Here is a 17,625-nt window from a genome sequence, read left to right as displayed (position 1 = left end):
GAATTTCTAACCACTAGACTACTTGACAAAAAAAACATAAAATATTGATAATTAACTTCCCAAAAAATACGTATAGTTAAATTGGAATTGAGCATCAAAGCTTAAACATTTTCACAAAAAATTAGACACAGTCATGACAACAGAATTGTACCGATGGGTACCTGTCCGAACACATTTCAATTTTAACAAAAATTTGAATTGATTTGATTGAATTTGGATTCGAGTTAAAGTTTTCTCCAATTTAATAATATAAGGGTAAATGTTGAATGTCCCGAAAGTTTCTCGCCTTTTTACTTGAACCTTTTGAAAAAAAAATCTTCTCAATTTTTACCTCTCAAATTTTTTCAATTGTCTTATCTTAACCTTTAAACCACTTTTCTCCATTTATTTTAAATTATAAAATTCTTTCCTTTTATATTTGATAAAGATAAGTTGATAAATTATTAAAAAATAAAAATAAAAAGACACTTAAAAAGTAAAGAATGACTGAAATTACCGCAACATAACCGACATAAATGATAGAAATCCAAAAATCTAAGAAAAGACAGAAAAAGCCTAACGAAGAAGATGATGCTGGGAATTTGAGGTTGAGGCGAATATTAGAGTAACCAATTATGGCACTGAAACTGAAAGCGGCTTCTTCCTTCTCGTTACCGTTTGTTGATTTAAGTTCTACTGCTTCTGGATTCTCACTTTCTCAATCATGCTCTGTTTCCAAATCGATTTTTCATCCTAAACGCTTTAAACTCAATCGAAGAAATAACTCCTACCCAACAAGCTTCGTTATTAGAGCTGCTAAAATTGAGTCTAAAGGTGTTACCTTGGGTTTCAGAGCCCCTCAATTTCAGGTTTTTTTTGCTTTGCTTTACCCCTTTTTATTTATTTATTTATTTATTTTCTTTTAAATATTGGAATAATTACATTTTTAATTTTGGATGGATTGAATTTGGTATAGCTTTCAGAGCCTCTTACTGGGAAGGTTTGGACATTGGAAGATTTTGAGTCTCATCCAGCTCTATTGGTAGGATTTTTTACTTTCTTCTTTAACCAGATAAATTACTTATTCAATGAATCGTGAAATTTTACTTACAATTGTGGCCGGAGTATAGTATAGTATAGTATACTATACTTGTACAATATAGTATGGTATGGTATAGTATACTAGTAACATGCATTTTATGTGCAGGGTCCGGGGTTTGAACCCTGGACACTCCACTTATGCACTTTAAGGGTGGAATTTCTAGCACTAGGTTACTTGACAAAAAAAAAAAAATACATTTAAGATGTTTTCATTTGAAATAGGTCTATTTATAAATGCAAGCAAGTTACATACAATCAAATTCATGGAACAATTACTTAAAAAAAATATTTTGTAGAATGTCTTCGTTCATATGCAATGTTTGAAAAATAATCCATGAACCATTTTGAAAATTCTAACTAAGACCTGTCTCAAGTTGCGAATTTAGCTAAACTGTTATCTTTGTTATCTGCTTAATCGTGACTTTGCTCGTTTTCATCCCACGTTACGTTGTCATGCAGGTTATGTTTATATGCAACCACTGTCCATTTGTTATACACCTGAAAAAAGATATTGTAAAGCTCACTAAATTCTATATGAAGGTAGCCAAACAAATTGCCGGTTCAGAAATTTATTTATTTATTTCTTCGGTAGTAGGTCTAGACTGTTATAAAAATCTTTTTTCCTCTTTTTACAGAAAGGACTTGCTGCCGTTGCTATATCTTCAAATTCTGTAGCTACACATCCCCAGGTGATAGTAAAATCATTATATCCCTGAATATAGCTACGTCGAAACTATTGAATGATTTGTCCAACTTGGAATTCTGTGTCACAGGACGGACCAGAATTTATGGCAGAAGATGCTAAGTTGTTTGGTTATCCTTTCCCGTACCTATATGATGAGGTATGATTTAGTAAATTTTATTCTGTTTTATGTATTCACAAATCATAATTCTCATGGTTTATCGGTTGAACAGATGCCTTCGCAGCTATGTCTATTTAATCATGTATTCATTATATAACCTGGGAAAACATCGTGCTTTTTATGGTCACACTTTAACATCCTTCAGTAACATTATCTGGTCAATAATGTTATCTATTGTCTGTACTATTGTAAAACCCTGATCTTTGATGGAATGTCCTTTAACGCAGTCACAAGATGTTGCACGAGATTTTGGAGCAGTTTGTACACCAGAATTCTACCTTTTCAAAAAGGTAATTACAACCAGTCACTGTTGATTGGTGTTAAAGTATGTTGTATTTTCTATCGAGTAATCAATTAATCAGATAATAATAATAATAATAATAACAGGATGGTCGAAGGCCGTTTGAGCTGGTTTATCATGGTCAGTTTGATGATTCAAGGCCAAGTAATAAGAACATACCAGTAACTGGAAGGTTTGTTTCTTATTTATTTAAATAGTATTGAACAATTATCTGAACATTTTTAATCTCTTGAAAGTAGTATAACCTTTTGGTTTATTAATTTTTTATTCATAAAGAGATTTGAGCTTGGCAATAGAACGTGTTCTGAGTTGCCAGCCGGTACCATCAGAGCAAAAACCTAGGTACTTTGTTCATATATTTCCCTTTTGATTGTTTGAGAAAATTTCGATTTTTGGTCTCTCACTGTCATGTTTTCCTATTTGTATGAAGTGTTGGATGCAGCATAAAGTGGCACCCATGAAAAAACTTTTGAACTGTACATCGTAAAATTATCTTGCTCCTGATATTAATCGGTGAGTCCAAGTTTTTCTTTCAGTTCTATATTTATGTAATATATCACGGCCGTATTGGAATCTTACACCTGTTTGTTGTTTTCTTTCCATTCAATGATCTGGTTTACCTTAAATTTCAGAAAGTGAGATTTGAAAGGAAATGGTGTAATTTGTAATTCTTATATTTGTTGAACATGTCAATGATGTCATTAAGTTGTATAGGTTAATGATTAGTGAGAATATGTATTGAGAAAGCATTCAGTCATAAGAGGTTCTTGTTCCATGTTCTTTGATTATTGTATTTTCTAACATGTAATAATAAAGAAATCTGTTCTGCAATCCTTTTGGAAATGAAATCTTATTTGTGATATTCTTTTTCTTTCTGTAAGCTAGTAGTAATACTTTCTAGGCCAAATGCATCTAGGGGTCTTTTAAGTTTCGTGTTTGTAACAGTTATGTCCTTTAGGTGTTTTAGGTAACAACTAGGTCCTTTAAGTTTTTTAGGTAACAAATAGGTTCTTTACGTTTCTAACATGTTGCACTGTTACCCTTCCAGTCAACCTCTGTTACCTTGTTGCATTGTGACCGTTAATGTTGACTTCCACCATGGTGGATATTTTGATGAAAATGACACATATGTTGGAGGAGATTAACTTGAAGGGCAGCGGTGCAACAAATTTTTGTAACAGAGGATAACTGGAAGGATAATAGTGCAACAAGTTAAAAACTTAAATGACGACGTAACTGTTACAAAAATAAAACTTAAAAGGTCCTTTGGATGCACATTATCTATGAAAATTACATAAATGCTGTTTGGTGAACAAAAATGTTTGTATAGATTTGGCATGCATGTGATGTTGTTTGAGAATAGATTGAAAGTAAATGCTGACCAATTATCTTTTATTGGTTAGAAACTAAAAATGGATATAAAATTTACTAAAAGAGGACACTACTGTCTGTTCCTTTCCACTGTATTGTTAAATCTAAGTCATAACATCGTAACCTGTATACATTATTGGGGTAGATAATGCTGTTAAACATGAACTTAACTGAACTAAATACACAATACACGCTACATACATTACCTTTTGTTCCGGACTAGCCATGTACGCAATCCTTAATGGGTTATACTAGAGACGCGCGCTAGGAAACTGCAGTGCCAATACGCTAGTATGTTTGTCCATCCACCAATCCCCGCATTATTAGCATCAAATGTTGATCATGAATCACGTTTAGAATCTCTTGATGGCCTCAACGGGTTTTTTGTCCGATTCTCCTAAAACCCTGTTTATAAAAGGACACATGCATTCGAAGAAAGTACACATTCTATCATGTAAAAAACTGTCACCCGGTGTCACTAAAAAATGGACTTGAGCGTTGAAGTGTAGCAGGTACAACACTCTCCGCCAAGGAGCACAACCACCATCCTCCTTTGCATTTCATCGACTCCGGCCATCTATCTTAGTCCAACTCGGATCACCTTTGAAATTGGTTAATCAATTTGATTAATTCTTGAGGTTAATGTTTCTTGCATGGGAAGATAGTGATTACTTAACATTGATGGTTGCTTGTTTTTCTAAGATATAATTAATTATAAGATGAATCAAACTATATGTGGGGCAAAGATGGTCTCCTATCACATGAATAAAAGCAAGACATCTTTTCAATAACATGGAGTACGACATATCTCTAACTTTACATTAATAATTGTTAAAGATTGTGGCCCATAATTTGCTTCTTCTCTCTTCATAGTTTTTGTGCTGTAGAAGCTTATAATGCCACGAATGAAGACAATATCAACTCTTGCTTTTCTTTCCCAGACCCATGAAAACTATGTCCTTTTATGAGGTCCCTTCTCTACCAAGTCATTATTTATTTCAAGGTTAATTGAACCTAAAGATCTTACAAACACCACTTTTCATTACCAATACTTACCCAAGAAGGGAATATTGAATGTGAAAGATATTTCAACCTACTCACAAGAGCAACCACAAAAAGGAAAGGAATACATCAATACAGTGGTTTGGTGAGTGATAACAAGTTCATGTATTCATCGCAATTGGATCGTTTATAGTTGACTTTAACGGTTACAACTAACTGCACCGTAAAGGTGACTGCACTATAAAGTCGGTTGCAGAGATCCGAGCTCGAGTTTAACTCCTCCACTAACAAACTAACGACTAATATTTGTCACTTTAAAAAAAAATTCATATTAAGATAGACAAAATCTAACCGCTACTGACTCTTAAAAATATACTCCCTCCGGTCTCATATATAAGCAAAAATTCATTTTCAGATTCATTGAATTACTGATGTATCTGTTTACAATTATAGTTTTTGAACCAGCTGTTTACAATTATAGTTGTTTCAACTATTTAGAGACCAGAGTGCTAACATATCAGCTGTTTCAACTGTTTATAATTATATTCCTTTAATTTGACCAGAACTTTGGACAATACAGAGTTGTTTTTATTGACAGCAATTCTAGGACAAGATCAACCTTAAGATTAGAACACAATTATTCACTTCTCTAACTTGTCCTCAAGTGAATGATTTTATCTACAAAAACAAGATAGTTGTAGTAATGTGGAATTGCCATAAAATATATAATGCTATAATCTATACAAATAAATAAGTTTACTCACTTAAGAAATTAACAGGTTTAATAATCAATTTGTTGACTATGAAGAAGATGATGATTCTATCAAAAGTTCACATGATCTTGAGAAACTTGAGCAATGAACTGCTGCTTTTGGATTGGTAACCATGCTGCCTTTATGGATCATATTTGGTTTATCCAAATCTTCATTTCCATGCCTAATCTCCTTCAGCATTGCTGTTACATCTTTCATTGTAGGTCTTTCTTCTGGTGATGGATTCACACATAGAAGTGCTACACCTAGCACTTGAAGCATCTCTGGTGTTCTTGTTCCACACTGCAATACTAATTGTTGATCAAGAATAGATGCAAATTCTCTTTTCTTCTCCCTGATTTCACTGATAACCCATGTTACAATGTGAGCACTCTCTGGAATCCTGTTATCAGTTGGTTCCATTCCAGTTATCATCTCGAGAAGCACAACGCCATAACTGTATACATCACTCTTCTCTGTGATCCTTAAACTGTATCCATATTCTGCAGTTTCATGCAATGCTGTTATTAGCCAAAATGGACTTAAAATGAAAATACATTAAATGTAATATGGCGTATATATCACTTGATTCCAAATATGGTTTCAGTATACTATTATCGAAAGTAATGCCATTTGTCCCTTCAATCCTCCAATTTACAGGAAAAATGGGCTCAATAAAGTTTAGTCAGATATTGTTTCAACCTGGATTCAATCTGAGGTTCTCGTGTTCTCCTGAACGATTCATCCTTAGTACTATACAAGATTTATATAAAAAAATAATGTCTTGAAGTGTTAAGAATCTAAAAATGAATGTTTGTTTAGAATCTAAAAAGTTTTTAAACTTACCAGGAGCTATGTATCCACAAGAACCTGCAACTACATGTGAGGCTCTTGAACACTCTGAGGAAATGACCAATTTTGCAAGTCCAAAGTCTGCAAGAAAAGCTTCAAACTGTGGACCTACCAAGATGTTGTTAGCCTTAACATCGCGATGGACAATTGGCGGGATACAATCATGATGAAGATATTCTAAACCATGAGCTGTTCCAAGTATGATCTTATACCTTGCATCCCAATCCAAGAACAATCTCTTTTCATGTAGCAATCCAAACAAACTACCATTACTTATGTAATCAAATAAGAGCAATTTAGATTTTCCATTTTCGCAGCATCCTAAAAGTCTCACTATATTCTTATGCCTTATTGATCCAAGTGTCTGAACTTCTGCTGTAAACATATCTCTCTCTGGTGTCTCTTCACTCTTTATTGGCCATAGCTTCTTCACTGCAATAACCTGTCTTGTTGGTGTCTCTACACGATAAACAACTCCCGAGCCACCCTTTCCAACAATGTTTGAATCCGACAGCTTTGTGAGAATGTCATTGATGTTGAAGTTAAGCTTTTGGAATGGAGTGAAAGACCATTCCATTTCAACTTCATCAAAACTATTATTCCCATAAAAACTATCCCCTTGAATCCTTAATGCTAAAATAACTCCACAAGTAACAATAGCAGAAGTTAAAATAACACCAAGGAAAGTGTAGATAATAATATTTCTTAAAGACTTGTTTCCTCGGAGATTTCCACTGACATGACACTTGTTAATGCAAAGATCAGGGTTACCGGCAAATGCAGCAGAAGGCAGTTCTTGGAAGAACTTTGTGTCAGGAAGTGTACCAGAAAATCTATTGTAAGAAACATTTAGAGACACAAGATTGTCAAGATTACCAAGCACTATGAGACTACCTTTGAGCTTGTTGTAAGATAGGTCCAAGATTGAAAGTTTTGAGAGATTTGCGAAAGTCGTTGGTATTGGACCAGTAAGAGAATTCCAACTCAAGTTCAAGAGGATATCCAATCCTTGCAAGTAGCCAATCTCATTGGGAATATAACCTATGATCTTATTGTTACTTAAATCCAACAACTGCAAATCCTTACAAAGTCCTAGTGATAGAGGGACCGAACCGGTGATAAGGTTTCCACTTAGAATCAACTTATTTAACGATGTAAGCTCGCCAAAACTCCTAGGAATGCTTCCAGTGATTCTGTTTGCTGAAAGATCCAAGACATTAAGACCGTCTAAGAATCTTAATGAGGAAGGAATGGTTCCTTGAAGCTCATTTCTGTGCAAGTCAAGCATTTCTAAATTAGCACAGTTACCTATCTCATAAGGAATATCTCCACTGAGTTGATTATCTGACAATTCTAGAAAGGTTAAACTTTTCAAAAGGCCTATTTCTTGCGGAATTTGACCGGTAAAGTTGTTTGAACCAAGCCTTAACCTGATCAAGCCGGTGCACCTTCCGATATCCGGTGGAATTTGACCTGAAAATCTGTTTGATATCAGCAACAACTGAGTTAAATTCTGTAGATGAAAGAGAGAATTTGGAATTGGACCAGTGAGGAAATTGTGTGAAAGATCAATTGCTTCAAGTTTGTCACAGTTAGATAATTCTATTGGTATACTTCCATGTAGTTGATTCTGCCATGCAAAGAAGAGAGTAAGTTCCTTCAAGTTCCCCATAACAGATGGAATCTCGCCAGAGAATTTGTTATTATCTAATTCAAGTTGCTTCAGCATCGAAAAGTTTCCAATATATGAAGGTATTTCTCCATAAATACTATTATCAGACAAAAGAAATTCCTCCAATAAGAGAAGATTACTGAGAGTATAAGGTAACTGACCAATCAGAGAATTCAAAGAGAAATCAATAACCTTCAAATTTGTACAGTTTCCAAGAGTTTCTGGAATGGTTCCAGTTAAATTGTTCTGCCACAGCAATACTCTCTTGAGGCTTTTCATGAAGCCTAATTCATAAGGAATTTTTCCAGAAAGCTGATTTTCATACAGAAACAAATCTTCCAAAGATGAACAGTTATGAATCTCTAATGGAATTTCACCTGTGAGATGTGCTGTGTAAACCGAAAGTGTCTTCAGATTTTGAAGTTCTCCTATACTTGCTGGAATCTCACCAGAAATTCCAGTAACTGCAAGTCCAAGAAAAACTAAAGCCTTACAATCTGATATCTGCATTGGAATTTCGCCGAAAATACCTTGATTTCCGCCAGCTCTCAGCGATTCAAGAGCCTTCAACTGTCCTATTTCTCCCGGAATCATACCGGAAAGCTGGTTGTCAAACAGTGTCAATTGCTGAAGCTTTGAACAGTTACCAATTGTGATTGGAATTCCACCGTGCAACGAATTCGAATTCAAAGATAACCATCTCAGTTCAGATAACTTTCCTATTTCTTCTGGTATTTTTCCTGTTAAAGTGTTGAAACTAAGATCAAGAGTAACCAAAGATGATAAGTTTCCAACTGAACTTGGAATCTCACCTGTGAGATTTCCATTTGAGATTACAAGAGTTGTAAGGTGGTTAAAAGAAAGTAACTGTGTAGGGAATCGGCTACGAAGATCAACCGATGTTATCATGATCTCTTCGACAAACTCTTCTGAAGAACATTTTATATAGTCCCATCTGCAAGGATTTTTGTGAGATGGATCCCATGATGAAAAGCTAGTAGTAGTGAGAGAGTTTGAAGAATTGAAAGATGAAAGCCATGAAAGTAGAGAGAGACCTTCTTGGTTAAGAGAATAATTTAATGGAAACAAAGACAAAGTGAGAAACAAGATAAGAAAATTTAATACATTGTTTGACATGATGAGGTGGTTATTCTTCTGCTACTGTTCTATATCTCATTTAAACATAGCAGCAGCAGAACTAGTTTTTTTTTCCTGTGTTAATACTTTCTCTTTTTTTCTCTGTATCATTGATAATATACTTGGATATTGAAATTCACATATCTTCATTTAATGTTACTAATGAAGATGTAGACCTTTCCTTTGTCATTCATCAAAATACTATTTTTTTTTCTTTTTATATTTGTAATAGATTTACAGCAAATGCTAAAGAAAAGGACAAATTGGAAGCATTAGACAAGCATGTGTGGAACAGTGGAAGTGAAGTAAGCATCTATGTCTAGTCTCACATCGGATAAAAATGAGCTAAACAAACACTATATAAGAGAGGTGACTCACTGACTCGTATACTTAATGAGCGAAGATGTTATGTTGTGTCCTTATCTCTTGATGATCCTGGTAATTAGTCCGTTGTTGCTCTCGACGCTCTGAACTTCGAGATAGTGTTAAAAAGAAAAAGTCTTGGTAGTAAGTAAATATTATTTTACTCACTTGGATAAGAAAGATAACTACTTTCAAATCTTCATCAGACAGTTAGAGGTATTGTTGGAACTTGGAACTGTAAGTATACAGTATATATATAAAAGCAAGTACTGTAACAAATCATAATCAGATTTTTATGAGAATACCAACATAAATTTCGTACAAGATTCTGTAGTATACAATATACCTAATGCAAAAAAATAAAAAATAAAAGTGGTGTGAAAATGACTGAAATGGCTTTTTTAGTATCTAATGGGTCCTGTTGCATGTGCTATTATTTGTATAAGATACCTATTTTGACAATACAAAAGGCAAAAACTACTATTACATGACAGAACATTCTTATGGTTTTGATAAAATTTGACACCTAAAATGTATTTAGCAAGGTTGCAAGGTGGGGGTCTATAGCAGTCCCATCCTATCTGTTTTTCCTATATGTAATGATTTTGCACAGAAATAAATGAACTCATAAATTTCTATGCCATATAATTGTATAATAATACTGTATACCTTTATCTCTAAATATAAGACTCCCATGATGAAAACACAAGAATCAGTCTGTGTAAGTTTAACTTAATTGGTAGAGGGACATCACATTATATATACCACTACAAGAAAATATCTATTTATTGGCGGCTAAAAGCCCTCAGTAATGCACAAATTTCGTCTAAAATGCATGCATTACTGACGGCCTTGGGCCCTCTGCAATTAGCTCGCCAGTAATGTTTACTGACGGCCCAGGACCGTCAATAACGTTACTGACGGCCTGGAGCCGTCAATAATGTCCTCTGCAAATTGAAAAAATGTTATGCGTTTGTGACGGCCTGCAGCCGCCAATAACGGAATTCGAGGGAGAATTCCTGGCGGCCTGCAGCCGTCAGTAATGTTTTACGAATTAAAAAAAATTAATAATTTAATTATTTAAAAATCAATATTAATATTGATTTTTAAATAATTAAATTATTAATTTATTTTTTAAAATAATTAAATTATTAAATTATTTTTTAAAAATTCTAGTTTTAATAATTTAATTTTTTTAAAAAAATATACTGCATAATAAATAATTAAAAAATATTAAATATAATTTTATTTTTACAAAAAAATATTAAAATTTAATTAAAAGCATAATAAAAATACTTAACATAAGCATAATTAAACATAATAATAATATTGTCATTACAAAAAGAAAACAATTAAACATAATATAAATTGTCGTTATGTTATACAAATAATTAAATCAACAACAGATAATTAAAATTACACATCAAGGTTGGTCAGGCGGCTGATATAGTGGTCGCTTCCCCTTGCCACTGTATGTTGGCTGACGCGACCTTCCTCGGCCTCGGCCTCTACCTCCCTCATTTATTATGACTGCGGGGAGTGACGTTCGCGGAGATCGTGCCACAGGCCTATGAACGAAGTTAATTGGGGCTTGATTGGGATCAAAACTGGCTTGATTCGGGAAGAAGTTGTCTTGGGGTTGATTGGGGTTGTCATGTGGGATTATGAAGTCTTGTTGATATGGATTTGATGATCTCTGTCGATGGTATTCGGTGAAAGCAGTTTGTTGATTATTTCTACCGCTTCCGCCACTATTGCTTCCACTTGTTTGCCCAACAGGATCAAAAAATTGTAAATGAATTGGTTCATTAAGCATTTGACTCATATCCTCTATGCTCATACTCAGTACTGGATCACCCTCTCGGTACTCCGGCAGCTGATTCAAATTGACCATGCTATTCAAATCCGGTCGATATTCTTGTTCACCGGCATTTTGATTTTGTCGTGCCGATCCCTGAGATGATGATCCAACCCCCGCCGGCGCCGGCGCCCTCTGCTGCGCAAAGAATTCCTGCAATACATGTTGGACCCGTTGGTCCTCATTCGCGCTTCATACTCATCATCGGTTTCCTCTCTTTGAGCTGGACGAGAGCGTCATGTACTAGATGAAGATGAAGATGTGTAAGTGACATCTCTCAAACCAGTTGGGTCACTTGCATATAAAGAAGATGTACACCCAGCAGCGAATTTGCGACCTCGAGTCGCACCACCAGCATTCTTAACAAAAGCCAACGACATCTTGTTTCGACGAACCTCCTCATTATCTCGCCTATGAGGTGGTAGTCGTAGTTGGCTTGCATTATATTCTTCAGCCCAAATTTGCGTCAACCTCTACAATAAATTAAAAAATAATTATAATTAATTATAATGTTTAAATATAATTATAATGTTTAAAAAATAATGTTATAAGAAATAAATAATAAATAATATATATAAATACTTACCGAAACTTCTTGCGCCCTTGCCCCCGTCCATTCACCGGAATCTGCATACTTGTGCATCATGTCATTCATTTCCATAAAGGTGGGTGGACGACCAAATTGTTGAATGAACTCAAGACGAAGCGTTCCGGCAGATTTCGACCCTCCAGAGTGTACGCACGCACGATTGGCTTCATCGGTATTTCTGTTGGCTTTGTTCTTTATACACTTTGCCTTATACTCTTCCTCTTCCCATCTGAGGCACAACATATGGTATGAATTACTAGCGAGCCAAAGTGGTGGTTTTGAAGGATCCTTTTTAATCTTTTTCCGCGCTTCAAAAAGTAAGGTCGACAGACGCTTGGTGGCTTTTTTGTTGAATATAGCCTCAATAGCCGCTGTGTGGTGATTTAGCCAAGTTACTTGCGACTACGAAAAATAAAGAAAAATTGTTAATAAATTAGTAAATATATGTTTAGTAACAAAATTGATTGGATAAAAAAGTAATTATAAATAAAAACGTACCCTGAAGCCATTCCAAAATTGTTGATATCCACGCTCATCTGCCCTGACCTCCGTCCAGTTGAGATATGGAGCCTGGAATTTGGATTTCAATGCATTATTGATTGCCTTCGTCGCCGCATTTTGGGGTTGCAAACTGCACAATATATATATATATATTAGTTAAGAATAATAATCATATATATCCAATTAATTTATTAAACACAAATTCTTAATAATAATTAACTTACTCTGTGGCGGTATATGGCATGATGATGGGTCTACCATACCGGTCAACCAACAATTCATTTTGAGGAGCTAGAAGTGCAATATCGGCAATTTCCTCGTCCTCGTGGTCATCATCGTCGTCGTAGGAGTCGTACTCCTCTTCCACACCATCTACGGTTCGAGACTTGGGCATACCCTCCAACCATCGATTCTGAACAACGCGGTGGGGTAAAGCACGTCTACGTCCACCGCGTCCGCGTCCTCCGCGTCCGACACCCGGTGGTGGTGGAATATCATCAATGTCATCATCGACATTGTCATCATCAAAATTTTCTTCATCTGGATTCATCTATAATAAAAAAATATATGACAAATATATTTATATAATTAAGAAATACATGACAAATATATATATAATTAAGAAATATATGACAAATATATTTATATAATTAAGAAATACATGACAAATATATATATAATTAAGAAATACATGACAAATATATATATATATATATAATTAATTAAGAAATACATGACATCTATATATACATGATATATATATATATATATATATATATATATATATATATATATATATATATATATATATATATATATATATATATATATATTGTTTTATAATTCATCATCATTAAACGATAAACAAATGCAACCAAAAACAAATATTCAAGTACAACGATTAATATTATTACAACGCGGATAACTATATTATAAAATTAATTGTCATCCCAATCTGATACATCTTCATCATCACTGCCTTCATCATCACCATTAGCTTCGACGTCCTCTTCATCAACATCACCATCAGAAGGTACTTCTTCGGCTTCTTCTTGTACACAAAGTTGATTAAAAGTTTCAACTGCAATGACATCATCAACATTGGACATCTCATTTTCCTGATATGGTTCATCTTCACGTTCATCTATCTCATTTTTTTCAATCAGACCCCTTGGTTTTGATGTTATTGCGGCACACCAACCTCGCTTATCCCTTGTAGTCAATGGATAAGGGACATAGTGAACTTGTCTGACGTTATGAGCCATAGCAAACGAATCATACAATGGATAATGTTTGTTCATTTTTATGTCCACGGTATTAGTCTTTGAATCATATCTGGTACCTCTATTTGAAGGATCAAACCATTTACAGTAAAACAACACGACTGTTTTCTTGTAATCAAGGTAATTGTATTCGATTTCAAATATGTTCTCAATGACACCGTAAAAATCTCCTTCACCATTTTCAGTCACACCTTTCATACACACTCCACTGTTTACTGTTGTTTTTCCTTCACTCCAACTGTGTGTCTCAAATCTGTAACCATTGACAAAGTAGGTGTGCCATTGTTTAACGGTTGACTTTGGGCCATCAGATAAGTTTCTCAAGTGTTGTATGATACGAGTTGCGGGTGTTTGTTGGTACATGTATTCTTTGAACCATGCTGGAAATTGCGAATTGATTTGAGCAGAAGTATGTTGTGTTAAAAACATCCTAAGTTATTAAATATCGTTAGTTATAAGCGAACTTAATTGGAATAAATAATTATTTATTAACTAATTAAAAATACTCACTGTAAATATGGCTCGACTTCATTGCAATTAATCAGCAAGTGAACATGCGCCGAATAGAGAACTTTGTCACCAGGATACAACACTTTCTCACCACCACCATTACGACCAGGCATGCTGAATATTGACATGTTTAATGGGTGAATTCTCACAGGGCGAGATGTTTCAGTTTCATTGCGAATATGGCTTGATGACAACGTGTCTTTGAAGTAATGCGAACAAAAGTAAATTGTTTCGCGGTGTAAGTATGTTGCACAAATTGAGCCTTCGACCCTAGCTTTGTTTTTCACGGCACGTTTTGCATAACCCATGAACCTTTCGAACGGGTACATCCATCTATATTGAACCGGCCCACCAAGTCTAGCCTCGTATGCAAGATGCACCACAACATGCTCCATAGAATCAAACAAGGCAGGAGGAAATATTCTCTCCAACTTACACAAGATCAGTGGAATGTCATTTTCCATCTTGATGAGATCAGCCTCTCTTAGCGTTGTCGAACACAAATTCTTGAAAAATTGACTGATTTCAATAAGCGGATTCAATACATGTTGGGGTAAAGAACTAAATGCAATCGAAAGTAAAGTCTGGAAAAAAACATGACAATCATGACTTTTCATCCCACGCATCCTTCCGTGGTCAACATCAGCGCATCTCGCCAAATTCGACGAATAACCGTCTGACATCTTCACTTCTTTTACCCATCGACAAATAGATTTTGCTTCGTCAGGAGATAAAGTATAGTTTGCACGAGGTTTAAGAAGTTTGCCGTTAGATGTCTCCACCAACAACAGTTCGTTACGTTTGCAATACAACCCTATGTCTCTCCTCGCGTTGTCATTATCTTTCGTTTTTCCTTTGACATTCATGACAGTGTTAAATATATTTTCAAACACATTTTTCTCAATATGCATAACATCAAGGTTGTGACGTAAAAGGTTGTCTTTCCAATACGGCAGATCCCAAAAGATACTTCTTTTTGTCCAGTTGTGCGTTTGTCCATAACCATGCGGTTTAGAGGCAACACCACCTACAACCTCAACCTTTGGAATATCTTTCACTTTGTTCCAGACTTGTCGGGATGTCAAATAATCTGGTGGATCACGAGTCTCGGTGTCACCATGAACAAAAGCATTTTTATTTCTTCTAAACGGATGATCAGTAGGCAAGAACCGACGATGACAGTCAAACCAAGTAGCCTTCCCACCGTTGTGTAACCAAAACGCTTTGGTGTCCATCATGCAAATAGGACATCCTAGTTTACCATGTGTCCCCCATCCAGACAACATCCCATATGTAGGAAAATCATTAATGGTCCACATCAAAGCTCCTCTCATATTGAAATTTCGTTTTTGGTTGATATCATACGTCGCAACACCGTTCCACAATCTCTTCAAATCATCAATCAAAGGTTGTAAATAGATATCAATACCAACAGTTGGACTAGATGGGCCTGGTATTACAGCGGCTAAAAACATGTAAGGTTTTGACATGCACATATCAGGAGGAAGATTGTACGGGGTAACTAGAACAGGCCAACATGAATATGGAGTGGCTGATACTTGAGTATATGGTGTAAATCCATCTGAGCATAACCCAAGTCGGACATTCGTGGCTCCGAAGCAAATTCGGGATAAACTTGATCAAAATGCTTCCAAGCCATTCCATCAGAAGGATGTCGCAACTCACCTGACATTTTTCTCCTTTCATAGTTTTCACGATGCCATGTCATTTTACTGGCAGTTTGCATCGATGCATACAACCTTTGCAACCTTGGTATTATGGGTAAATAGAACACCGCCTTTCTTGGGATTGGCTTCCTTCTGACTGACCGTGAATTTCTTGTTACACGATATCTTGGTTCTTGACAAAATTTACATTCAAGTAATGCACCGTCATCTACACCAAATTCGTTGCTATAGTACAACATACACCCGTTAACACAACAGTCAATTCTCTTCGCTCCGAGTCCTAACTTTGCAACCAATTGTCTTGCTTCGTAATAATTTTTTGGCAAATCAAGAGGACGGTCTATTGTTATATCCAACATCAGTTTCGTTATCAAGTCCGTGATGTATTCTGAAACAAGACATTCAGACTTGATACCCAAAAGTCTAATACACACCGTTAACTTTGAGTCTCGAGAGCCTTCACACAACAGTGTATTTGTCTCTTTCAAAAGATCAAAAAATCGATGGGCTTCCTCATTTGGTCTCTCGACGTTAACATCAGCGTCATATTCATCATCAGCAGGGTCGTCGACATCATTTGGCACATAAATCGGCGTATTAAACCCAAGGGCATTAGTTATCATATTGTCCATCTCATTAAACGGATCATAATGCTGATGATAATATTCGGGAACAACAACGGGTTGAAAAACACTGCTTGAAACACGATTTTGATTCACGGGAACAGTCGTGGAACATCCCTCGCCATGACTTGACCAAACCTAATAATTAGGTTGGAATCCCTTTTTATATAAATGAGACCTAATTTCATCTTCGCTCCGTATTCTTGTACATCGACAAAGTACACACGGACATCTAATTCCCCCTTCACGTATCACAATGTCATTATATTTTACTGTATTGATAAACATTTCGACCCCTATTTTAAATTCCTCTTTAACCCGGCCCCTCTTTCCAGGATTATGTCTATCGTACATCCAATTACGATTGGTAAAATCCATATCTGCGTAGTTTAATTAATATATAATTAGATCAATGTATTAAATTTATTACTTTATTTTTCAAAAGTATTTTGGACATATATATATGTCTACTCAACAATAACATTTCGACCCCTATTTTAAATTCCTCTTTAACCCGGCCCCTCTTTCCAGGATTATGTCTATCGTACATCCAATTACGATTGGTAAAATCCATATCTGCGTAGTTTAATTAATATATAATTAGATCAATGTATTAAATTTATTACTTTATTTTTCAAAAGTATTTTGGACATATATATATGTCTACTCAACAATAACATATAAACTTTTAACATTTTATTTTTAAAGTTTATGGTTTATTAAATCTAAAAAATACTAAGTTTTTTAGTTGACAAAACTACCGACTTTTTAACATATATATTATAATTTTTTAAAATATAATTTTTTTTCTTTTTTTAAATACATAGTAATAATAAAATGCTAGTAACTATTTCTAAGTGTACGGTAAAAAAAAACTATCACTAAATATTATAAATTAAAATTACATATATTACTTACTTGGGTGCCGGGTAGAGTCTTACTTGGCGCGCTCCTAACCACAAACTCCGCTCCTAACCCACGACCTCCGATGACCACGAGAATTTTCTAATAAAAATTGTAAACAACAAAATATTAGAACATATACATTTAAATAACAAAGTAAAAATTTTAACTTTAAAAGTAAAACACAAACACTTACCACTTTTTAGATGGAGATATGAAAATTACATTACTTTTTTAAAAATACACAAACTGTTAAAAATTTTCTTTTTTAAAAAGA

The 17,625-nt window shown here is 34.8% G+C and overlaps 4 protein-coding genes across 6 annotated transcripts; 1 reads left to right on the top strand and 3 right to left on the bottom strand.

Moving 5' to 3' along the window:
* Window positions 1-489: 489 nt before the first annotated feature.
* Window positions 490-3,106, top strand: LOC123909320. Of its 2 annotated transcripts, XR_006809862.1 has the most exons (10): window positions 490-848; window positions 956-1,021; window positions 1,540-1,620; window positions 1,716-1,769; window positions 1,854-1,922; window positions 2,171-2,233; window positions 2,331-2,416; window positions 2,521-2,586; window positions 2,675-2,757; window positions 2,877-3,106. XR_006809862.1 is itself a non-coding variant. In XM_045960145.1 (9 exons), the coding sequence occupies exons 1-9, from the start codon at window positions 615-617 to the stop codon at window positions 2,703-2,705; spliced, it is 750 nt and encodes a 249-aa protein (XP_045816101.1). In that variant the 5' UTR covers window positions 490-614; the 3' UTR covers window positions 2,706-3,106. The 2 variants fall into 2 exon arrangements, 1 of the variants encoding a protein (XP_045816101.1); XM_045960145.1 differs by having other exon boundaries at window positions 2,675-3,106.
* Window positions 3,107-5,139: 2,033 nt separating this feature from the next.
* Window positions 5,140-9,732, bottom strand: LOC123909314 (LRR receptor-like serine/threonine-protein kinase RGI1). Of its 2 annotated transcripts, XM_045960138.1 has the most exons (3): window positions 8,706-9,226; window positions 6,216-8,633; window positions 5,140-5,872 (listed from the first exon to the last, which is right to left on the bottom strand). In XM_045960138.1, the coding sequence occupies exons 1-3, from the start codon at window positions 9,028-9,030 to the stop codon at window positions 5,418-5,420; spliced, it is 3,198 nt and encodes a 1,065-aa protein (XP_045816094.1). In that variant the 5' UTR covers window positions 9,031-9,226; the 3' UTR covers window positions 5,140-5,417. The 2 variants fall into 2 exon arrangements, with proteins under 2 accessions (XP_045816094.1, XP_045816093.1); XM_045960137.1 differs by having other exon boundaries at window positions 6,216-9,732.
* A 1,755-nt stretch (window positions 9,733-11,487) lies between these two features.
* On the bottom strand, window positions 11,488-13,606 carry LOC123905144. The gene is made up of 5 exons (XM_045954779.1): window positions 13,318-13,606; window positions 12,566-12,875; window positions 12,339-12,471; window positions 11,838-12,242; window positions 11,488-11,724 (listed from the first exon to the last, which is right to left on the bottom strand). Exons 1-5 carry the CDS (start codon window positions 13,604-13,606, stop codon window positions 11,488-11,490), a joined length of 1,374 nt encoding a protein of 457 aa, XP_045810735.1.
* Window positions 13,607-14,302: 696 nt separating this feature from the next.
* LOC123905143 lies at window positions 14,303-16,454 on the bottom strand. Its single transcript, XM_045954777.1, has 4 exons — window positions 15,821-16,454; window positions 15,105-15,716; window positions 14,447-14,987; window positions 14,303-14,333 (listed from the first exon to the last, which is right to left on the bottom strand). Exons 1-4 carry the CDS (start codon window positions 16,452-16,454, stop codon window positions 14,303-14,305), a joined length of 1,818 nt encoding a protein of 605 aa, XP_045810733.1.
* Between the last annotated feature and the right edge of the window lie 1,171 nt (window positions 16,455-17,625).

This window comes from Trifolium pratense, linkage group LG2 (assembly GCF_020283565.1).
Source record: "Trifolium pratense cultivar HEN17-A07 linkage group LG2, ARS_RC_1.1, whole genome shotgun sequence".
NCBI classification, from domain to species: domain Eukaryota; kingdom Viridiplantae; phylum Streptophyta; class Magnoliopsida; order Fabales; family Fabaceae; genus Trifolium; species Trifolium pratense.
This window is presented reverse-complemented; position numbering and strand designations above follow the sequence as displayed.

Coding starts and splice junctions, on each gene's coding strand:
- LOC123909320 (XM_045960145.1), top strand. CDS start 615: ATGGCACTGAAACTGAAAGCGGCTTCTTCCTTCTCGTTACCGTTTGTT. Junction 1,621..1,715: donor TCACTAAATTCTATATGAAG/GTAGCCAAACAA, acceptor CTCTTTTTACAG/AAAGGACTTGCTGCCGTTGC. Junction 2,587..2,674: donor CCATCAGAGCAAAAACCTAG/GTACTTTGTTCA, acceptor ATTTGTATGAAG/TGTTGGATGCAGCATAAAGT.
- LOC123909314 (XM_045960137.1), bottom strand. CDS start 9,030: ATGTCAAACAATGTATTAAATTTTCTTATCTTGTTTCTCACTTTGTCT. Junction 5,873..6,215: donor TTGTGGATACATAGCTCCTG/GTAAGTTTAAAA, acceptor ATGAAACTGCAG/AATATGGATACAGTTTAAGG.
- LOC123905144 (XM_045954779.1), bottom strand. CDS start 13,606: ATGGCTCATAACGTCAGACAAGTTCACTATGTCCCTTATCCATTGACT. Junction 12,472..12,565: donor ATGCCATATACCGCCACAGA/GTAAGTTAATTA, acceptor TATATTGTGCAG/TTTGCAACCCCAAAATGCGG. Junction 11,725..11,837: donor CAAGGGCGCAAGAAGTTTCG/GTAAGTATTTAT, acceptor AATTTATTGTAG/AGGTTGACGCAAATTTGGGC.
- LOC123905143 (XM_045954777.1), bottom strand. CDS start 16,454: ATGGACAATATGATAACTAATGCCCTTGGGTTTAATACGCCGATTTAT. Junction 15,717..15,820: donor TGAAAGGAGAAAAATGTCAG/GTGAGTTGCGAC, acceptor GGTTATGCTCAG/ATGGATTTACACCATATACT. Junction 14,334..14,446: donor TGGATGTACCCGTTCGAAAG/GTTCATGGGTTA, acceptor ATTACTTCAAAG/ACACGTTGTCATCAAGCCAT.